Source organism: Pristis pectinata, chromosome 1, assembly GCF_009764475.1.
Source record: "Pristis pectinata isolate sPriPec2 chromosome 1, sPriPec2.1.pri, whole genome shotgun sequence".
NCBI classification, from domain to species: Eukaryota; Metazoa; Chordata; class Chondrichthyes; order Rhinopristiformes; family Pristidae; genus Pristis; species Pristis pectinata.
Genome location: NC_067405.1, coordinates 48,720,911 through 48,745,331, shown reverse-complemented (window position 1 = coordinate 48,745,331; position 24,421 = coordinate 48,720,911). Strand labels below are relative to the sequence as shown.

The 24,421-nt window shown below is 36.5% G+C and overlaps 1 protein-coding gene across 1 annotated transcript in view; it reads left to right on the top strand.

Moving 5' to 3' along the window:
- Positions 1-24,421, top strand: part of ttn.1 (titin, tandem duplicate 1) — a 337,974-nt gene that overhangs the window by 124,607 nt on the left and 188,946 nt on the right. The window contains 14 exon segments of the mRNA XM_052029783.1: positions 3,372-3,461; positions 3,554-3,836; positions 4,114-4,297; positions 4,410-4,496; positions 4,607-4,874; positions 4,963-5,223; positions 5,315-5,524; positions 6,078-6,155; positions 6,720-6,764; positions 13,653-13,727; positions 15,254-15,328; positions 16,347-16,421; positions 20,897-20,971; positions 23,097-23,171. Coding sequence (XP_051885743.1) covers positions 3,372-3,461; positions 3,554-3,836; positions 4,114-4,297; positions 4,410-4,496; positions 4,607-4,874; positions 4,963-5,223; positions 5,315-5,524; positions 6,078-6,155; positions 6,720-6,764; positions 13,653-13,727; positions 15,254-15,328; positions 16,347-16,421; positions 20,897-20,971; positions 23,097-23,171 — 1,881 coding nt within the window.

Genomic DNA, 24,421 nt, shown 5'->3' with positions numbered 1-24,421 from the left:
AAACCTGCAAGATGTTACTTGGTTTGAAACTGATATCTGTTGTTTTAGTTGCAGTACCAAATATTTTTATGTGTTGGTTTTATTCAGTAAGCGTAATACAAGACTTAATTTAAATAATGTTATGAAATATTATTAATTAAGATGTAATTTTGAGAGATAATACATGTAAGTAATTATTAATTTGTCCACAGTAGAAGAACTGCATTTTTATGTGCAATCACTTTTGATATACCTTGTTGAATTATTTTGTATAGATGAGTGGTGGTCACATATGTAGACCACACATAAATTACAAAATAGTTGAGGGATAGGAGTACAATATTTTTGGTTTGTAAAACATGGAGACAACTCTGCCCACTACTTTCTTCCAGTTGATACAATTGTAATGTGTAGTAATTGTGCTGGTACAACCACGAAGGCCTGATTGTCTTCCTGAATGGGAATTTCTATGAATGCATAGGTCATTGCGCACTAAAAACAGGTATTTCTTACCCATTGCCAATTGGTAACATATGTTCCTTATTCTCAGTGATTGAATATTTTTTACAAGGCCCTGGATAACTTAGTTCGATAAACTAAATATTACAAATAGATCCATGTCACTTTAGTTTAAACTAGTTTGGCAGGGGGCTGGGAACCAGAGCACTAGGTCAGAAAGTGGAGGGATTGAGAGGAAGGTAGATATCATGACCAGTAAGAACAGGCAAGAGCAAGGTAATAGACACAATGGGGTGGATGGGTTGAAGTGTGTGTATATTACTGCTAGGAGTATTATGGGTAAGGGTGATGAACTTAGACCATGGATCGGTACATGGAACTATGATGTTGTGCCCATAACAGAAACTTTGTTGAGAGAGCAACAGGGATGGAAGCTTAATGTTACAGGGTTTTGATGTTTTAGAAAAGACAGAGAAGGAGGTAAAAGGGTGGGGAGGAGTTGCACTATTAATCAGGGACAATATCACAGCTGCACTCAGAGGGGACATAATGGTGGGCTCAGCCAATGAGTCTTTATGGGTAGAACTCAAAAATAAGAAAGGTGCAATCACTCTGATGGGATTATACTACAGACCTCTCAACCACTGGGACATTGAGGAACAGATATGCAGACAGATTAGGGAAAACTGTAAAAACAACAGGGTTGTTGTAGTGGGTGACTTCAACTTCCCTAATATAGGATGGGACCTTCTTAGTGCAAGAGGCTTAGATGGGGCAGAATTTGTTTCTTAGATCAATATGTAGAGGAGGGGCCATACTAGGCCTGGTGTTGGGTAATGAGCCTGGCCAGGTAACTAACATTTCAGTGGGAGAACAGTTAGGGAATAGTGACCACAACTTCTTAAGTTTTAAGATAGCTATAGATAAGGATAAGTCTGAACCTTGCAGAAGAGTATTAAATTGGAGCAGGGCAAATTATGAGAGTATTAGGCAGAGTTAACTAGGGAGAGTTAATTGGGAACAGCTGTTTTTGGGCAAGTCCACATCTGACATGTGGAGGGTGTTTAGAGACCAACTGCACAGAGTACAGAGCAGGTATGTTCCAGTAAGAAGGAAGGACAATTATGGCAAGGTAAGGGAATCTTGGATAATAAGAGGATGGTGAATTTAGTCGAAAAAGGAAATTGAAGCGTATGTAAGGTTTAGGAAACTGAAATCAAACAGAGCCCTTGAGGATTTTAAAGAAGCCTGAAAAGAACCCCCCCACCCCAATTCCAACCCAACAACCTCTCACATTTCCCATACATTCAGTTGTTTTCATGAATTTCCTGCTTTGAAGGTCTCTATCCTGTCATTCTGGCTCTTTGTTGACTATAACTTGACAATTTCATTTTGCAGGATATTAAGGAAACCCATTTCTCCGGATTTCCAGAACACAGAATCCCCAGAATTGATCTTTGCCACCACCATCCATACACATCCTCACCACAGAGCTTGTTCCAGACTAAATTTGAGATCGTTATTTGCAATATATTATAGATGTAGTATCTTACATAATCACAGTAATACCCTTTTTAACCTATCATCTCAGAAGCTTGTTTGTATTTCCCATGCAAACATCCTGTCGTTGTTGAAAAAAGAAAATATTACTGAGAGCAAATGAACATTCCAACTCTTCCAAATAGTGCTTCTTTGAGGATCATCTGGAAAATGAAATCTAGATCTTTCCAAAATGTAACCCAGGATTCCTAGGCAGGCAAAGGATCACAAATGCATTTCAGTCATCTTTAGGCTCCCAAACTTCTGTTTAGTTCTAAACAAACCAACCTTAAAGATTTGCTGCATGCACATATTGATAAAGAGATGCAAGCTTTTTGTTTTCCATGTTTTGATTATTTTTGATTCTCCATTTGTATGGTTGGAAACCATTTCATCATTAATATTTATTTTTAACTCTTCAGCCTAATTGAAGTTTGCCTTTTACAGACCTTCAGATGAAACTAGAGGAAGTTCTAGACTTGTTTTCTTGTTTTAATCCTGGCAGAAGTGCATAATATATAATGTGTGTATGTGTATGTATGATATACTGCTAACAAAATCCTACTATTCTTATCAGTAGATTCAAAACCTGGCAATAGGACATCAACAGGCTAGACTATATTTTCAACAAAAAATTATATTATAAATTTTGAAAAATCACACTATCTTTCATTGGACTGATCCAAAGTCTTCACATCTGAATTTTTCTCAATGGTGCGATGATGCCACATGTATTCAAAACTGTTGCAGAGAAGTAATAGTGCAAAATTGTATGTCTCTTTTATCTGCATGTGAATGGGGAAAATAGGAACGGACAAGCTGTGGAAGTAGTTAAGGCAGACCATTAACTGAAGAGAAATGAGATGAAATACAAAGTCAAATGCCTCACAACTTATACATTAAAGGAAATCATAAGACTATCTCAAATTCATTCACCAAATATCTTATAAATATTACCCCACCCCTACTGTTGAATTGAAGATCAGTATTTAAGCTAAGAAAGAAATGAATTGAGCCATAAATTATTTGATAAGGTTCTATATGCAAATGTTAATTTTTGTAATGTTGGTGTCACACAAAATTTCACGCAACCTAAATTTAAACTGAGGAATTGACCTGACCACAACTCTAAGAAGGAGACTCCCTGGAGAATGGAGTCTTGCTCTTCCTCTCTAGATGCAGGTCAGGCACAATTGATAAATTTACCTCCGAGCAGAAACTATTTTGTGACAAGGGCAAAGTGATGGCATAAATCTGCCCTGAAAACCTTTGTTGTTTTTAGTTTTGATAAAAAAATTACTATATTTTGAATGTACAGAGCATACATTCTTTTGAGAAATTGTGCAGTTACTAGAATTAAACCTATCAGTTACTTTTAATTTGTTCTGATTTAGAAAAAGCAGCAGCAAAGAAAGTGGTTTCTCCACCACAACCTGACAAGATCTTCTTCATTGAGAAACCAAAGAACTTGAAAGTAATAGAAAGTAAGTGCACTGTTGAATTTTTTTCTGTATGTTTGCTAAAATGAAATATTTCTGTAAGATGCAATATTTAAAGAAGCCATTTTACATTTCAGAAGATATAGCAACATTTATTGCGAAAGTTGGTGGTGATCCAATTCCGAATGTCAAATGGATGAAAGGCAAATGGAGGCAATTGAACCATGGTGGCCGAATTATTGTACAACAAAAGGGACAAGAGGCTAAATTAGAAATCAAAGATGTTGTAAAAACTGACTCTGGACATTACAGATGTGTTGCATCTAATAAATTTGGTGAAATTGAAAGCAGTGCCAACTTAGAAATTCAGGAGAAAAAAGAAATCATTGTTGAAACAGACTTTAGAGCAAAATTGAAGAAGTAAGTATTATGATTTAGGTATCGCTAACAAAGTTTTGATTTTTCATCTGATGATTATCTTACTTGATTTATTTGCATAATATAACTGAATCTCTCTCTCTTCAGTTTGGCATCTTCGTGTATGATGATTTGTTCTATTTAATGGAATGGATAAAATTAAATGATGAAATTGATAGTAAGATATACAGATTTTAGTATTGTTAGATTGATTCATCTATTTTTGTACTTTTTAAAAAATGCATTAATAATGAACTAATTTTACCATTTATTTTAAAAGGACACCATCCAAGAAAAAGGAAGAAGAAGCAGATAAGGACATTGATATTGTAGAACTTTTAAGGAATGTTGATCCTAAGGAATATGAAAAATATGCACGTATGTATGGAATTACAGATTTCCGCGGTCTCCTACAAGCTATTGAGCAATTGAAGGCCAGCAAAGGAGATGAAACTCACAGAGTTGTGCGTAACATTATGTTTATTTCTACCATAGTTCATATTATATTTTTTATGCAGAATAGATGCCTTACATCCATGCTCTTGAGTCATTACTTTTCATTGGTGCTTTATTAAGGAGATAGAAGAGCAAGGGCGAGGTCCTGAAGAAGATGAGTTTAATGAACTAATTCAATATATCCAGCAAAGAATAGAAAAAGTTGAGGTAAGTTTTCCATCTTTATTATGCAATAGCTACCTCAAATGATATTTTGTGGTACTCCCTTGGGTATTTTTTGAAATAAATATTGATAAAAATATTTATTTTCACTGCAGCCCATTGAATTAATCAAAGATATTGAAGATCAAGTTGTACGAACAAATGCAGATGCAGTGTTTGAATGTGCCATAAAGATAAACTATCCTGAAATCAAACTTTCCTGGTATAAAGGGACTGAAAAATTGGAATCAAGCAGCAAGTATGAAATTAGCATTGATGGTGATACTCATCGCCTAAAGGTTAGAAATTGTGCTCTGCAAGATCAAGGCAACTTCCGCATTGTCTGTGGCCCACATATCTCAAGTGCTAAACTGACTGTTGTTGGTAAGTGGTATTTATATTTTTAATTCTAAATGTTGTTTGGGGACTTTTTAACTCATCTAATTTACTTAAATTGTTTTTTGTTCTCCAGAACCTATTGTGGAACAGCATCTTGAAAATCTTTCTGGAAAGGAAGGTCATATTTGTATCATGGTTTGCCAGTTTTCCTTACCAAATTTAAAAACTGAGTGGTTTAGAAATGGTAGGAGAATTGAAGGACGAGGCAGATATTCCATTGATGTTGTGGATAAGTTACAGAAAGTCACTATTAGTGACTTGAAGCCAGAGGATCAAGGCCGATTTACTTGCAAGTTTGAAGATCTGGAGACATCTGCTGATTTAAGGGTTCAAGGTTTGTAGTTCTATTAAATGTGGTTATTCTAATTGTACTTTGCTGAGTGAATTTTGTATAAGAACATTGTTTCTGCTTTTGTATTTTATAGCTCACCCAATTGAATTCACAAAGACAATTCAGGATATTGTGGTGAATGAACATGAATCAGCTGTATTTGAGTGTGAAGTGTCCTTTGATGATGCCATTGTAACCTGGTTTAAAGACACAGTTGTACTGAAAGAAAGTTCAAAATACAGCTTCAGAAGGGAAGGGCGCCGACATTTTATGACCATCCATAATGTCACAACAGAAGACGAAGGTTTGTTTATTGTAATAATTTAATCTTATTTCTATTATAATGATTATTTATTTATTTTGATTATCTGCTGAGGTTAATTTTCAGAGAAGCAATTCAAACCAGTTATGTTAAGCTTAATTTTAAACTTTAATCAGAACAAACTCATAAAAATGTCCTCAATTCTAGTCTCCCTGTTAACAGAAGATACTGAGAAGGCACTGAGAAGTATAACAATGATAATAGAACTAGTTATAACAATAAGAAAGACTGAATAAGTGTGACAAGTGACCTGATAGAGGTATTCAGAAATATGAAGGTGTTTAATATAAATAATGGATAAAATGTTGTATGTAATGTATTCCAAAGTTAGGAGCCATAAGTATAATCAAATAACAAAATTAGGAGGTTCTCTACCATCTAGATTATGGAACTTGTTCCTACGTCCATAGATAGCAATATATGTCTTTTGTCATGGTTAATCTTTTTCTGTGCTGTACATATTCTGAAATAGCAAGAAATACTCATTTCAGTTAAAATAAATATAAATATTGGAGTGCAAATTTATTTTCTTCAGGTGTTTATTCTGTAATTGCTCAACTTGAACCAAGAGGTGAAGCTAAAAGTACTGCAGAACTTTACGTATCAAGCCAAGGTACATCTGACTTTAATGCATTTTTTCAGTGACAATATGATGTTTCCTTCACTAATTTATGTATTTACCTCATTTAAAATCTGTTCATTACAGAAATCATCTTACAGCCAAGGAAACCTGGTATGAAATCTTTTAAAAATTTCATATTACAGTTGTCAAATTTTCATTAACGTAAGGATGAATCATGAAGAGGTTCAACTGTGTTCATCACCTCTCTTAGTTAACTGTTAATGAACTGTTAGAAGTTTGTTCATGATAAAAATACCTATATTAAATAACAAATATAAGCTGCTCTTAAAATATGTATAATTTATATGTAATATGTAAAAGAATATGTATGCAATTGTTATGCTGCTAATGAATAATTTAAAAGCTACTTTTAACATCACTTTATCATTGCTGTTAAATATTTTGTTTACATTTTCTGAAAATGTTGCTGGGATTTAACAGTTAAAACGCTAGTTGGAAGTTTAATTTCTTGCAATATTGTTCAAAAATATTAATAAAATAAATCCACGGGGTCAAAGACCTAAAAAAAATTCATATTCCTTTTGTATTCTTCAGATGTTCCTGATATTGGAATTCCATTTGAAAGAAAAACATTTACAGGTAAAACAGCAGTTAAGTTAGGAATCCAGCATCAAGTAAGTCTGGGCTCAACTGAAGAATTTGTTGCTATGTAATTAGGATAGGAAAGAGCCATTGATTGGACATTTCTGAGACCAGTTGCATAAACAAATGTGCCCAGAGTGCTTGGGCTTATTGGGGTACTGGTAGTGTGAACAAGGCTAGTGGAAGAGAGTTGGGATGGAGCATGGGTTGTAGGTAGTGGCAGTGGTGATTTTGATTGCAGAAGTTGTACTGGTGAGATAATAGCATAAATGTATTCACTGAGTCCCTTTGGAAGTATGCAGAGCAAGCAAATCATGATGTCAGACAACATGCAATGCTGCTGCTTTTGAATTTCTTGTTCCAGTTAACTATGTTCCCACTGCACCAACATTATTTTAAATAATTATCTGGTCTTTAATGATTAGTTATCAATTGATTTTTCCTTGGTGTTGCTGTGATTCTACATACATTTGATGCTTTCTTGACTTGCTTCATAGAATTAGAAATGCACTGTATTAGATACTGATTTTCTTGCTCACTTCAGGATTCTTCATAAAACGGCTGCATTAGTAGACATCCCCCTTGCATAACTGAGAGAATGAGCAGAGGGTATCCAGAGCAGACAAAGCTGCTAGAAGAGGGAGAAGAACATAGAGAAGAACTCTCATCAGGAAGTTATATCTGTTCAGGTTTTCAAGGAGCAATCCATCTACCTAAAACTCATGAAAAGACAATGTTTGAGACATGTTCCCTTAACTAAGGATGTCCTCAGTGAAATCTACCACCTGCCTTGACTATAGCTGCCACCTCTGATTAGAGTAAAAGTCACTTTGCCATTAAAGAAAAGGAAAGCAGAAAACAAAAGTATTTATTTCAGGATACTTCAAAGCTTGGCCAAAGAGAAACATTTATTGTATGGTCTCTGTAATAATATAGAAAATACGATAGCCAAAATTCTCACAAGCTCCAACTAACAGTGATAATGACCAGATCCCCTATTTTAGTCTGTTGAATGAGGTATAAAAGCTACTGCTTCAAAGAAATGTTTTGGCATCTTTTGCAACCACCTAAGAGCACAGATAGTTTAATGTCCCATCCAGAAGAGGGTACTTATAAAATTACAAAATCATGTCTTTACTGCTCTGAAGTGTCATTCCTAGATTAGTCCCATTCCCACTCTTCTTATTTCCTTGTATCCCTGCAACTTAATTCTCTTTCACCTACCCATCAACTTCCCTTTGATTCTTTTTGTCTTTAACCTACACCAATTGGTAATTAGCAATAGTAAATTAACGCACCATCAGAACCCATGCTGACAGGGGGAAAACATATAAACTCTGTGCAGAGTACACCCAAGATCAAGATCAAACCCAGGTCTCTGGAACTGTGAGGCAGCAGGATTAACTGCAACACCACTGTGCCTTCTCTTTCTTTGTAGTGGGACTTGAACCGATAACCTTCTTATTCACAGACTAGAGTGCTACCAACTAGCATGAAGCAGAACATGATTGAAATACTTGGCATCTTATATTTTATTTAAGATATTTAATTTTGAATGTCCAGGTTAACAGGGCAACAAATCTTTCTGTGTTCTGGATTATGTGTAGCTTAATCCAGGCTGTATTTGAAGGTTTTTATATCATGATGTTTGCTGTCAACTGTTGCACAAACAGAGAGTTCTCTAATACAATCTATTAATGGAGCTTTCTATATTTCATTCTCTTTTGCAAGAACCCAGCAACTAAAGACATTCAATTACACAGGTTGCCATTAATAACTAGCTGATGTGTGATCCTAGGCAGAAGATCATGCCAGTCGTTGCTTGGTATTCTGGGTGCAATCTGCAACAGTCCATTGTGCATTTAAATCCCATAAACCAAAGAAAGAATAGACACAGAGATCGAGGCCTATTGGCTGATGCAATGCCTGATGATTTCAGGGCACATAGCAAGAATAGGGTGATGGGCTGGGTCTCACTAAATCTAGCCCAAGTGTCAAGTTCACCACTCCACTGCCCACACCCAACACACACACACACACACACACACACACACACACACACACACACACACACACACACACACACACACAGAGTAGTGCTTACCTTTTGACATTGTGCATTATTTTTTGGGCTGTTAAAGGCCTTTCCCATTGCTTCTAAATGTCTCTGACTCAATGATGAAAATGGACAGAGTGCCTTTACCTGACCTCCAGTCTATTCCATAAATCTGAGTCCATAAAGTCCAGAGCGCAACTGATCATTGTCATCTGGAGTCCAACTTCCATGTATCAAAGTACACCATAGGTATGCTGATATAATGCTTTTGGTACCTGGGTTCATCTGAAGAAGCTTTGTAGTACTCAACATACAAGTGCTGACATTCATGGTGGTGTGCTAATTACTGCATAACTTCAGCATAACAAGATCTCAGTGCTTGTTTATGGCTGTAATGAGAACAAGTGAAGAACAGGAGATGGAGGATGAGGAGGAGATGAAGGGAGAGGAAGAGGAAACAAAAAGAAGTGAGAGACAACTTTTGCAGCTCGTCCATGCCTGTACTGTCCAATAAGAACTCAATCATGTGTGATTCCGGTAAACACAATGGCATTTTTTCATTCACTTAGTTCCACATCTTACCTTCCCACTATCAGTTAACATAACTATACAACCCGGTCACATTGCAATGTTAAAACTAACACAAAATAATAACTTCTAATCAAAATTATAATTAAAAATGCCATTTTTTTCTTTCTTCCAGTCAACTAGTTACCCATATGCATTTCTTTGGTGCCTTCTTTAAGCCTTTGGCGGTCTGTGCTTTTGCACAGTACAACCTCAGTAGCTGCAGTAAAGGTTGCTGAACTGTCAGAGAAAGAGGCTAGAGATGGCTTTAGATGATGACCATGAGGGGAACTGGGCCTGGAAATTATTGGAAGTTGTTGATTGCATCATCTCCACATGGGTACTCTAGTCTGTACTTACTGGTTGATAGATGACAGCAAAACCTAGTGAACTGGCAGGAGTGGGAGGATGGTTGCTGCCTTCTTGATAGAGCAATTGCAAGTTCATGCTCCATAGAGGTACTGCCATTCTGCCAATTCTGCACCCTGGCAATTGCAGTAATCTGTCAGAGATAGGATGACTATCATCTTTACATGAATCATAATGGCTGACCTTACTCTTCTACTGTAAGACTCAGGCTGCTGATATACAATGGAATACAAGGTTAATTTCAGGACTCTTAGCAGTGTGGAGGAACAGAAGGATCTTGGGGTCCATGTCCATAGATCCCTCAAGCTTGCCGCGCAGGTCGATAGGGTTTTTAAGAAGGCATATGGTGTATTGGCCTTCATTAGTCAGGGTATTGAGTTCAAGAGCTATGAGGTAATGTTGCAGCTCTATAGAACTCTGGTTAGACCACACTTGGAGTATTGTGTTCAGTTCTGGTCGCCTCATTATAAGGAAAGATGTGTAAGCTTTAGAGACGGCACAGAGGAGATTTACCAGGATGTTGCCTGGATTGGAGAGTATGTCTTATGAGGATAGGTTGAGTGAGCTAGGGCTTTTCTCTTTGGAGAGGAGGAGGATGAGATGTGACTTGATAGAGGTGTACAAGATGATAAGAGGCATAGATCGAGTGGACAGTCAGAGACATTTTCCCAGGGTGAAAATGGCTAACACGAGGGGACATGATTTTAAGGTGATTGGAGGAAGGTATAAGGGGGATATCAGGGGTAAGTTTTTTTTTACACAGAGAGTGGTGGGTGCATGGAATGCTCTGCCAGCAGAGGTTGTTGGGGGAGTTACATTAGGGACACTTAAGAGGCTCTTAGATAGACACATGAATGATAGAGAAATGGAGGGCTATGTGGGAGGGAAGGGTTAGATAGATCTTAGAGGAGGATAAAGTGTCAGCACAACATGGTGGGCTGAAGGACCTGTACTGTGCTGTAATGTTCTATGTTGCAACATTGCCCTTTAAATGCTGAATTGTGATTGGATCTGAAAGCTGCTTATGGGGTTGGCCACTGCTTCCATGGTGCAAAGGATGGAGTTCAAGCTATGCATAAAGAACTGTACCATTGCCTGCATGCAAATCAGCATTTAACATTGACCTTCTATCAGGGTTCCCAGTGGGTTTAGCATTTCATTGGGTATGCTCTTCAACCATAAATAAATGATGGGACGAGATGAATTGAGTATCATCATGGTGGTGCATTTGTGAGGATGTACCATCTGAAGTTGCTTTTATTGATATTATGTGGTCTTGTGATCCTCTGGGAATAGAGACCTCTCGCTACTTCCAAACTCCTCCACCAAGGCCTCCATGACAGTGATTGAAAAACTTGTTGATTGCTCTCTCCTTGGGTCATTCTTCGCATTTGCCACATCAGCTTCACTTACAGGTTCAATGTACATATTGATCCTTTCACATGATTTTGATGTCATCAAATTTAGAAGCCATTGCAATTTTTTTCCTAAATTTAACTTGCAAAGAATTTTTAAAAATATTTTTGTTGTTTCTTCTTTCCTGTATCTCCCTATGTATTCTTTTTAGTTAGCTGTATAGATACATCCTCCTTAATTATGTTGGTATTATTGGATATTTATATATTTTTCCTTATCTTTTTTAACAGAAGAAGAATGGACAGAAGAAATAGGTAATGTATTTCATATCTCTGGTTTTAACAAGCTATAGAAATTATTAAATCTTAATCAAGCATTTCAAAACAGCATTATTTAAACATACTTCTGTTATATAATTTCTTCTTGTTGTAGTAAGGTCTTAAGGACGTTTTGGATTTTTCTGAAGTCTTCTAGTCAACTACACCTAAACAGTTTTACAAGTACTGTATAATTAAGAAAATATGGTTTACTTCTATCAAAATGTCAGAGAGTATTTACAACAAAATGCCTTTTGAGGAAAAAAAAAGCTGCTGTAGGAACTCAGAAGGTCAGACAGCATCTGTAAAGGGAAATGGACAGTTGAAGTTTTGGCACCTTTCATCTGGCCTATTGATAAATATTTGTAATGTTTAACGTTATAATGTTTAAGATTGTATCTGGAAGTAATTTCTACTTTCGTAAGTGATGAAAAATTGGAAGTATTGGATTGGCTGGCCTTTAGACATCATACTTGATTTTCCTTTTCAATGACTTTAAAAGGAAAACCAGGCATGCATTTAACATATGGCCATTCAGTTAATACTACCTTCAAAAGATTAAAGTCAGATCCCAGTTTGCAAGAGGAAGGGGGGAAAACTTTAGTACATTAAGTACTGGGAAATATCACCAGTTCTGCACCAAACTGCCAGAATTTTACCATATAAGCATCTCCAAGTTAGGGATTTATGAACAAATTCAAATATCTTGGAAGTGCTGGTCTGAAGGAAATGGGTGGAAAAACACCAAGCTGCCCACCACAAGCAATCTAACAGTGTAGCATAGTTTGCAAAACTCAACAAATATCTGCAGGAGTCTGTAGCATTCTGTTACATAGGTGAGGAATTACCCACACTTGTACATGGAATTGCCAATATACCTCAGGAAAGTCCAGCCCATAATCTAAATTTCAGTGTTTTTATCTGTGTTCTGCCCTTTTCTCTTGACTAGGAATTATTTTATCAGCAGATGCACCCATGCTAATGTATCATCTTTATGACAGTTGTCTCAACTGGATCATCTCTGTCACTACCCACAACCCATGCACTCCCTCCCCAACCTTCCCCTCACCCTAGCCAGCATGCCAATGCACTTGTACACTCTGGAAACAATTGTTTATCCAGTTGGCCCCAATAGCGTCCATGCCCATGCCAACTTTTTTGAGTCAATTGATGCTAAACTGAAATTAAGCTTGGCAGAAATTGTCCCCATGCTCAAACTACATTAAATCAGTAATCTGCAACCTCCAATTTAGTAACCTGATGTAGCTCCCAAATCAGGGCCCTGGATATTTAAATGGGCTTCAATGCACATCTGACCCTCATGTAAGCCTTGAAGCATGGTAAGGTCAACTGGCCATGGGTGAATGCGGGTACATAGTGGCCTGCAGCGTTGCATCTCTATGTTTACCATTCTTCAGCAGCTTTTAGGATGTTACAATAAAAATTGAAGTGAGCATTGGAGTTCTTAGTTCCTTGATCACAATGATCAAGGTGCCTGATGTGCACTTCAGTGGATTCCCAGCATTCTCCTGCACATAGACATTGCTGCTCTGACCTCATATTTTATGCCAAAAACTCAAATGTGCCAGACTCAAAGGCTATCTCTGTGTTATTCATGTTCCACATGTTTAAATTCTGTTCATTAGAAACCAGCACTGATAATATAGATGCACAGATGGAGATTCCATGCTGGCTCATTAAAAATACAATTTTACCATCTAAGTGGTTTAATGTAAGAAACCAATTTTTCAGTAAAACCTAAGGTGTGATTTCTGATATTTAAAATCCAATATTCTGAGCAGGTGCCAATTTTTTATGCATGATAATTTATTTAAGAACACTTTCCTTTAAACAGGAATGTATGTTAATCGTGAGAAAACTGACTTTGAGGGGACATTGAGTATGACTATAGTAAGGCTAAATTAGTGAAGGTGACAAGATGCTCGAGTAACTTTAATTGATGACTAGATATCAATCTCTATTAATAATTTAGTTATCATTTTTAAACCTCCCTGAAGTCAGTTCCTCATCTGAGATCATCATTCGCGGTTACGCAAATTTCTAAGAACAAATGAACATAAATAGCTTTTTTGCTCAATTTATATTAATAAATGTAAAATTATCTTAGTTTGTAAACTTATACTGTCTTGTCTCAGTTGTTGTCATGTACTACGCATACTCCTACTGAATACTAACTAATAGGATATATCTCTTTTAAAGTGACTGAAATATCCCAGACACGTGAAGAAATTACTGACATTATTATGGAGGAAGATGAAGTTAGTCATCGAAAAGGTAGAAGTACAGTTATGTTATCTTGATTAGTACTGCACCTAGTGTAGGATTACATTTGAGGAATGAATATTAGGATAGAATGTCAAAAAGCTGCTGTTACTAATGGAATTATAGGCAACATTATCCAAGAATTGTAGGAAGAAAAACGTATCTATGCCCAGTTCAGTGACTTCAACATATTTTATTTGGTCAGATTTAATGTAACATATTATTTCTTTAATTTACTTTCAAATTTGGCATTTTAACTGAATCAATAGTGGCATGAAAATTATATTTTTTTCATTTTCTGAAACTCCCAAGGAAATTAGTGAACATATTACAAGTGGAAGTTTATGTGAAAAATGTACAAAGTGACCAAAATCTTTTTTCCTTTTAATAAGTTGTTTTATTTTGTGGTCTCTGCTTTTATAATTTTATTCCTTAAGATTCTTTTTCTTTAAGTAATCCCGATCTTGAAATTATTCTTTATTTTCTGCAAAAGATTACCTGATAGGAAGGCAAATTACACTGTAGATTTTCACAAAACATTTGAACTTTGAAAATGTGGTTTCATTATTTATGATTTCAATCTAATAAATATGTTTCTGAGTAGTTATACAAAAGTTCTGTTAATATTTTTGACCGGGTCATCAATTAAAATAATAGGAAACAATAGTTTTAATGCAGAACTTTGTGGAAATCCACTTGGACCAGGTCCCATTCAGATCCACTTCTTTTAATGACAATTTTATGCTGCTGAAAGGTCAGCTTGTCCAATTTGGTGCTGGCCTGTATTCCTACATAACTTTTTCTCAAGTAATCTTCCATGTAGCATATTTTCGTGAACTCCTTCGAAATTTAGTTATGCAACATCAACAGCCTGTTGTCATCCACTATTTCTGAAACGTACTCAAAGAACTCAGTGAATTTAATGCAGTGGAAACTTTGTTTGTTGAAGCCATATTAGGAATCTCAACTAATCATATATTTCCATAGAACAATTTTGTCATAAATATCAAGCTGACAAGTATATAATTCCTGGATCACTTTCCTTCTCAATGTTGTTTCAAATATTTTGAATCTATTGGGATCAGTGCAGACTTCAGCAACTATTAAGTAAATTAATTACTGACTCACAGACAGTATCCCTGAGATCAGACGTAATCAGTACTATTAGGATAATTGTTTAAGACCACACATATGGTTAGTTCCATTTTAAAACAAGTTTGATCTCCAGCCAGCAAAAAAGAGTACACTCTACATTGTTTTTACTCTTCCTGCCTCAATAATTTTTATTTGCTTTTCAATTATAAGTTGTAATTTTTTGAAAATAGGTTTTGGTATTAATATTTAATTAAAGTATGAGATTCAAGATCATGGGAGTTCATTTGCCACATACATTCTTCTTATCAGTTGATTGTGCCCTGTGGTCTAATTTGTATACTATATGTTTGTTCTCTATGTTCCGTTTCACTTTTCAAACATCTTTCAGAAAATTTCCATTAATTTCAATGTGTTTCATCTAAAATTAATAATGTTCTTTGAAGTGCCCAAGAAGCCTATTTCTGATGAAGTTAAGCCACTTATTATTTCAAGAAAGGAAAAAGTTCCTCCAACGAAAGGTATGGGAATATGCGTACCATAGTTTTAAACAGATTCCTTGAAAAAGTAACCACATGATCAATTAGCTTTACTCTGTGTATGTGTGGGTGTGTGTTTGTATATATGCTCATGTCTTGTGCATTTATGGTGGATCCTGATTTTTATTTTGTAATTTGTTTTGCTCACTTTATCATTACGTTTAGTGGACATATTGAATTAGAAATAGTATGATAAAGCATAAAACTGTAGATGCTAGAAATAAGAACAGAAAATACAATGTGCACATGATTTATGTAGAGAATTCACTCCCCTAAGCAGAAAATGCTGCAAACACTCAGCAGGTTATGCACATCTGTGAAATGAGAAACAGTTAACATTTCAGGTCTGAGATCCTTCATCACAACTGAACAAGAGAGAAACAAATTAGGTTACAGAGAAGGTGGGGGAGGGGATGGGTGTAACAAAGGGAATTTCTCTGACAGGGTGAAAATGTGCAGCTGTTAAGGGGCAATAAAACCCCCTTTATTTGACCTATTACCCTTCCCCACATTTTCTGCTATTTGGACTAATTTATTTCTCTCTTTCTCAATTTTGATGAAGGTTGACTTGAAACATTAACTGTTGCTCTTTCTATAGATGTGCTTAGCCTGCACACCTAAGTTTTTTCAGCATTTTCTGTTTTTACTGTATTTGGGGTAGTGAGTTCTCTACATAAATCATGTGCACATTGTTGCCAGAAGTACACCATAAGTTGTCTCAGGAAAAAATTGTCATTTTCATTTGGGTTCATTGAGAGTTAGTTATTAAAATATTTAGTGTGCAGTGAAGCATTTCTACTTGAATTATTAAGTAGGCTGCATAAGGTTTAATTTATGTATACTAGATTAATGGTGCATTATAATTATGTGATTGCCACAAGGTGATGAACTGTTCATGTATTATTTGTATCCTTGCATTTAATGTTAAGTGCATTGCTATTTTAAATGTTCTTAGTGCACGCTTCTGATATTCTTTTGTCCAAAAATTAAATTCTTAAAGTGCCTGAGATTCCTGAGTTTGTTCTTGAAGAAGAGAAACCAGTTACACCAGAAGAAAAGGTTGCTCCAATGAAAGGTACAAAAGAAGGCACACATTTTTTACTACAGTTATCCTTTTGATAAATGATACTATCATCATGGAATTATCTTGGAAAGTAATTCTGTTTTAAGCGGTTTTCTTCTTTGTCTTTTGTTTGTGCATGTGTGCAATTTGTATTGCATCAATCTGTCCTTCTTGAAACCAAAAACCTCTAACATAAAATTGGGTTTGGTAGTTGTTGTTGTTTGATGCTACACATGACTTTTGTATACCAAATTGACAATTGCAGTCTTGCAGCAAAGTTGTCCTGAACGCTAAATTACTGATGGCACACTGAAATATGCCAGATAAGCAGGTTATTGGGATAACCAATGTTGTAGTGACGATGAACACCAGCAATGCAGATTTTGGAGCTTAATGCTCCAACCAACCTTTATCTTAAACACCTGCAGCTGAACATGTGAAGTACAGGAAGGAAAATTCCCCCATCACCCATGCATCCATGGCTCATTCCCACATCCAACTCCAAACAGGACCATTTAAAGCAATCCAGTCCAGATGAAGGCTCTCAACCCAAATCGCCGACTTCCATTTCACTCCACAGATGTTGCTGGACCTGCTGATTTCTTCCAGCATCTTGTGTGTTGCTCCAGATTCCAGCATCTGCAGTCTCATGTGTCTCCATTTGAAGTAATTATCTGCTTTTGGTAGATCAGTTTGAGCTGATACATTGTTATGGTTATCGTAAATCTACAATTATTTGGTGCTTTCTAGAATTGGTTTGAACTGCAGATCCACAGTGTTAAATTTCTGCATGCATTGGTTGCTCCTAGACTTGGTTGCAAGTGGGCATTTTCCTTGCAAACAGTCGGCATGGAAAATTTTGCAGAGGGCTCATGGAGGAGAGGGGAAGAAGAGTTCTCAGAAGGAAGCCATATCTCCCTGGGGCATTATGGAAGTAGTTATCTCACCTGCACTCTCATAACAGGCAAGGACTGGTTGCCAGGCCCATCACACAATGGATACTTGTGCACCTGGATCCTTCCAGTTTATAACTGGAAATGCTTCCAATGTATCTATGGTTCAGTTACATGTGAGTCAACTTAGTGGAGCTTTCATCCATGCACTTCCAGTGCCATGTGTTAACAATTACAAAAATAGGAGGATAGGACAAATGAATGTGTGACTGGTGAGATGATGCAGGAGCGAGGGCTTTAGATTTCTAAGACTTTTGGGACTGTTTCTTGGACACAGGAGACAGTTATACTTCAAGAAGACTGAGTCCAATATAATCAACAAGACTTTGGTAATGCTTTTGGGGAAGTTTAAACTAGCTTGGCAGGAACTGGGAATCTGGGAGACAAGTCATTAGGGAGAGAAATAAAGCTGGAAGTGGAAGTTAGAAGAATATGCAGTGGAAACAAAAGCAAGCAGCAAACCAGGTCAGAGTACGGAAAATGAAAACAGCCCAAATTTAAGGGCACTATATTTTAATGCATGCTGCATTCAAAGAAAGGTGGATGAACTGATGGCACAGATAGTTGGTAATAGATATGATCAAATTGCCATGACAGAAACATGACTGCAACGTGATCAAAGCTGGGAACTAAATATTCCAGAGTCTTCAACATTTAGAAATACGAAAAGGAGGTGGGAAAGTGTTTCAATAAAGAATGAGATCTGGAAAGTAGTTAGAAAGAACTTAGCTCAGCAGATCATGATCTCCAATTGGAATTAATTCAGACAGAGCTAAGAAGCAGTAGAGGACAGAAAGCTTTAGTGAGATGAAAGCAGCACATGTTGGAAATGCTGGTCAAATAGTATCAGTAGAAAGAGAAACAGATTTATCATTTCAGATCAAAGACCTTTGTTCAGATCTGGTGTTTCCAGCAGTTTTTATTTCAGAATTCAAGCATCTGCAGTTTTTTCAAAGGTTGGTGAGAGTTGTTTATAGACCCCAGCAAAGGAATTGTGATATAGGCCAAGTATTACTGAGGAAATGAAAGATGCATGTAATATAGCAATCATGGAGATCTTTAATCTACATATAGGCTGGGAAAATCAAATTAGTCTTAACAATGATGAATTCCTGGAATGTATGCACAATGGACTTCTACGACAAAATGTTGGGGGCCAACTAAGCAACAGACTATTTTAGACCTAGAATTGTGCAACAGAAAGGGGATAATTAATATTCTTTGTAAATGGGCTCCTGGGAGAATGTGATCCTAATATGATAGAATATCACATTATTCTATGATAGAATATTACATTGTTTAAAAGTGATTCAGTTCAATCTGAAACCAGGGTTTTCAATATAAACAAAGGAAACAGGTCAATTCAAGTTGAGTTTATTATCACGTGCACAAGTACAGTGAGATACAGGTACAATTAAAAACTTGCTTGCAGCTGCATCACAGGCATGTAGGTACAGACAACACAAAATATAGAGTATACATAAATTACACAAGGCAGTGAAGAGAGAGAGAAAAGAAACAAGATCTTAGTGGAAAAAACAAAGACATAATCAGAGACAAGTCTATGGTATTGCAAGAGGTGGTCTGTAGTGCTCCATTGCTGAGATAGGATGAGGGTTGCGCAGGCTGGTTCAAGAACCTGATGGTTGTAGGAGAGTAGCTGTTCCTGAACCTGGTGGTGTGGGACTTCAGGCTTCTGTACCTCCTGCCTGACATCAGCAGTGAGAAGAGGGCATAACCCAGATGGTGGAGATCCTTGATGATAGATCCTCCCCTTCTTAAGGCAGTGCCTCCTATAGATGCTGTCAGGGGTGAGGAGGGCTGTGTCCAAAACTCTTGGAAGCCTCTTGCATTCCTGTGCATTGATATTGCCATACCAGACCATAATAAGAAGGGATTGGGGCCGTTGGCTATGATAGATTGGTAAACTATTGAAGAGTATGACTAGCATTTAAAAAATGCATAGTTTACAAAGATATACATTAATGCAAAATAGGACAACAGGAAAAGTGAACCTAATATGGATTGCAGAAGAAATTAAGGATGTCATTACATCTCAGGAAACAACTTGTAAAGTTGCTAGAAAGAGCAGTAAACCTGAGGGTCGAGAGTGCTTTAGAATTTAGAAAAGGATGACCAAGAATTTGATAAAGAAAATAGAATATCAAAGTTGAGAGAAAGTGAGGGCAATTGTTGGTCCTTTTTGGACAGAAAAAGGAGAATTTATAATGGGGAACAAGGAAATGGCAGTGGAACTAAACAGGTATTTATTGGCTGTCGTCATGGATGAAGACACAATAAAAACTCCCAGAAATATTGAGGAACCAAGAGTCCAATACACATAAGGAAGTGAAAGAAATAAGTAAAGAAATACTGCTAGATAACAATGAGTTTTAAAACTGATAAATCCCAAGAATTTGATGATCTAAATCCTAGAGTTTTGAAAAAGCCAGCCATGGAGATATGGTGCTCTGGTTATTATCTTCGAAAATTCTATAGATTCTGCATTGGTTCTTGCAGATTGGAAGGTAGCAAACATGACTCTGCTATTTAAACAAGGAGGGCAAGAAAAAAGCAGGGACTACTGACATGTTAGCCCAGCATCATTAGTTAGGAAGATTCTGGAATCTATAATAAATGAGGCGATATGAAAATACTTAGAAAATAATATTATGATTGAGCAGACTGAGCATGGATTTATGAAAGGAAAATCATGCAAGACTAAACTATAGGATTTTTTTGGGGATGTATTTGGTAGAGTGGACGAGGGAGATCCAGTGGATGTGGAGTATTTGGCTTTTTAGAAGCTTTCAGTAAGATCTCACACAGAAGCTTAATGAACAAAGTTTGAGCACATGAATTGAAGCAAAACTGCAGTTACTGAAAATCTGAATGAGAAATGGAAAATGTAGAAACATTTAGCAGGTCAGACAGCATCTATGGAGCAGATCTTAAGACATTTCAATGCATCTTTTGCAGAACAAGTCTGAGATCATCTTGCTACATATAATACACTAAACTAAACCATTTATTATGCAGAATCACCTTTTTATATAATTGTATTGAAAAGTGATTTTAAATTAGGAACATTTTTTTCTGCTCCCACTTGCTAGTTCAGTTGCCATGAATATATCTTGACATAAACGGAACTATTCTGTTCCAAAAACATGGAGAACGACAAGCCAGGTTTATTGGAAAGTAGTTCTAAGCACACCAGAGATTGTATATAGAGGCTGTGAATGTACTTAAAAATCATGTACTGTATGTAGTGCTATCTGAAGTGATGGGTAGCAAAACAATCAAATAGGCTATGTCCCAAGGATTGATGTATAATTGAGGTGGACTATAACTGCTTCATTAACTAACAAGGTTTCGTAAACCAATTATAGCTTTGTGTACATCAGAACCAAGGTGCAAAGTATTATTGTGATATTTAGCACAAAATGGTAGGCTTCCTTTTGTGTTTAATTTTGTGTGCATTGCTATGTTATCACATCACTGGCAATCTTTTTTCTAAATTTAAATTTCTTTAAGTGCCTGAGGTTCCCAAATTTGTTCCTGAAGAAATGAAACCAGTTACACGAAAAGAAAAGGCTATTCCAATGAAAGGTACAAAAGAAAGAAAATGTTTTATCATAGAATTATTTTTAGGATTATAGTGAATTTATGTGGTCATTGTCTTGGGAAATATTTTTGTTTCAAAGGTTTCAGATTGGCACTGCTCTGCCTCTTGTTAATCTTATTTTATGTTATGTGTTTTAATTGTTTGCTTGAACATCTGAGCCACTCTGTTACTGTAGTGTGTTGTCTTTGTAACAGAAATAATTTTAATACCAAAGTTATCTATTAAAGGTCTTGATAGTGACCATTGTTTGGATGTTATGGGTGGTACTCGTGTATCAAAATAGCATCAGTATTATACACACATACTTGTGATGTGACTTGCACCAATCACCATATTAATAAACATGCACTGAACCTTAGCTGAAAGTATGTAACATAGGCAAATCATAATACCAAGCAGTCCAGAATGCTGATGGGACACAAGGATTCTATTTTGGAGCTCATTGCTCTAAATAATATGCACCCTTAAATGCAAATGACTGAACAAGTATTAGCATAGGAATGGCATGTCCTAAACCCTCCTCCCCACACACCCACCCCTTATTTTCAAATGAGCAATCATCCAGTACTTATTGCTTAGTTGGTGAATGATTTCTTGTTATATTAGAAACTGATTTTCAGGATACTGCAAAACCAGTTGCTCCAGACAAGATATAGGGCACTTGGCATGTTATACAACTTGACTGGAGAATAAGCTGAGAACGTACAGAGCAGGGCAAGCTACTGGAGGAGGGAAAAGGGTGGTGGAGGAGGGAAAAGGGTGGTGGAGGAGGGAAAAGGGTGGTGGAAGAGGAGAAGAAGGAGGGTGAGAAGGGTTGTCGAAGTTAACTACAACTGGCAAGTGTCTCAGACTTCTGTTCCCCTAACTGAATCTCTTATCAACTGCACCTTCAGAACAGGGTAAGAACCATACTGATTGTTTCTTAGGAATGGCAGTTTGTTAAACAGACTTGGCCTATGCCCAGAAAAAGGAAAGGTGATCTCAATGAAATTCACAAATTTCATGTAGGCTTGACAGAATAGATGTTCAGATGATGTTTCCCTTGGTTAGGGTGTCTAGAATCAGGAGTTATGGTTTCAAATTAAATTGTTAATCATTCAGGACAGAGTTGAGAAGACACTTCTTCAGAATCTTCAGAATTTCCTGCCCAAGCGTGGAGGCTCAGCTGCTGAATTTATCCAGGAGAGAGATTGATTGATTTTTACAAATTAAGAGAATCAAGGATATGGGCTTTAAGTAGGAAAGATGGAGCAGGTACAAGAGGCTGAATGGCCTACTCCTGCTTCTGTATCTTTTGTTCATATTGCCAGTGGCTATCAAAGTGACCATAGTTATATGCTTTTGAGCTCCTTCCAAACTGCAGCTGGAAATAGTTCTAAGATTATCTGTTTTGGTTACTTATCTTCAAATATTTTTCAATTACATTTATGCGTAGAAACACATTGCAGTATGTTGTAGAAATTAGTAATTGACATTGTTTTTTCATCTGCACTTTGGTTTCTAAAACCACCAACAGGAAATCAGAGATTACAAATTCATCTATTACCAATTAAGTCTGCAAATACCCAAACACTGCTACTTAATATATTTGGAGCTAAACCTTATAATATGGTAAAATTGGCAATATTTACAGTCATTGCATAAAAAATATTTTGTATGTCGTAACAGACATTTTTTTGTTTCCTAACATGACCATTCTGTTCAGACTAAAGTAAACAAACCATGACAGCAAAAAGCCTTCTTATCTGAAAATTATGTGATGTCAGCAGGGACTATAATTGAGTTTAGTTCTATCCATAAGGAATTATATTTGTAGTAATATGAGTATTTGTGAAAAATATGACGGGAAAACAACTTGGGTTGAATGAGAATGTATATTAAACTATCCCAATGATTAATGTGTAATCAAGGTGGCTCAGTGTTGCTTTATTAATTAAATAGCTTAATTTTATATGTACCTGAAACATAAAGTGAGAGATTATTATGTGATTGGTACAAGATGATAAACTATGTCATGTATCTGTTACTTCTTTTGTGATTTATGTGCATTGTTGTAAAATATTCTGTTCACATCTCTGATATTTTTAACCAAAAACAAATTTCTTTAAGTGCCTGAAGTTGCCAAGTTTGTTCCTGAAGAAGTGAAGCCAGTTACAGAAAAAGAAAAAGTTGCTCCAATCAAAGGTATAAAAGCAGACATGTTTTGCACTGGAATTTTTATTTGGATTATCTTGGAAGCATTTTAAGCTTCATAGTAACAATACTCTTTCACATTCAATTATTTGCTGCCATATTTACTGTTTTAATTTCTTGCTTGTGTTATTCTGCTTACGTATTGTGTGTGTGTCCTTGTACAAAATAATTTCGGTACTCGTATTATGGCTATAAAATGATTACAAACCTACAGTGCAAAAATTAGCTAAAGCAGCACCCATTCTTTTGGCAATTGGTCCAGAATGGTATCTGGTGCAATCTACATCAAAGGCCATAATGATGATTTTACACTGAATACCTGCTAGAAGTATGCCTAGTTCAACACATTGAATCAATTTCTCCAATAATGATTAAGCACTAGCACTTGTGTTTCAGAGTGCAGTGCTCCAATTGGGACACACATGAGTGGCTGACCAAGCATTATGCAGCAAAATGAACATGCTTTTCACCAGCCACCTCACCCCACCCTCACCTTAAGTCATCCCATATGTCTGATAGTTGCATTTAAACAAATCATTCATGTCCTGTAAATTAGTTTGGGTTATTTTCAGTTTGCAATTGCAGTGAATCTTTAAGTGTTTAATTCACACTGGTTAGAGTCATAAAGCATGGAAACAGGCCCTTCAGCCCAACTGGTCCATGCCAACCAAGATTCCCAGCTAAGCTCGTCCCATTTGCATGCGTTTGGTCCATTACCTCTAAACCTTTCCTATCCATGTACCTGTCCAAGTGCCTTTTAAATGTTGTTAATGTACCTACCTCAACCTCTTCCTCTGGCAGCTCAATTCATCTACTGGCTGCTGTCAAGGTGAAAAAGTTGCCCCTCAGGTTCCTATTAAATCTCTCCCCTCTTACCTTAAACCTATGCCCTCTAGTTCTTGATTCCCCAACCCTGGGAAAAAAGACTGTGTACATTCACCTTATCTAGGCCCCTCATGATTTTATACATCTCTATAAGATCACCCCCTCATTCTCCTATGTTCCAATGAATAAAGTCCCAACCTGCTTAACCTCTCTTCGTAACTCAGTCCCTTGAGTCCCAGCAACATCCTCGTAAATCTCCTTTGTACTCTGTCCAACTTAATGGCATCCTTCCTATAGCAGGATGACAAAAACTGAACACGATATTCCAAATGTGGCCTCATCAATGTCTTACACATCTGCACATAACATACCAACTTCTATACTCAGGTCTTTTTGGAATTGATTAACATTGCAGG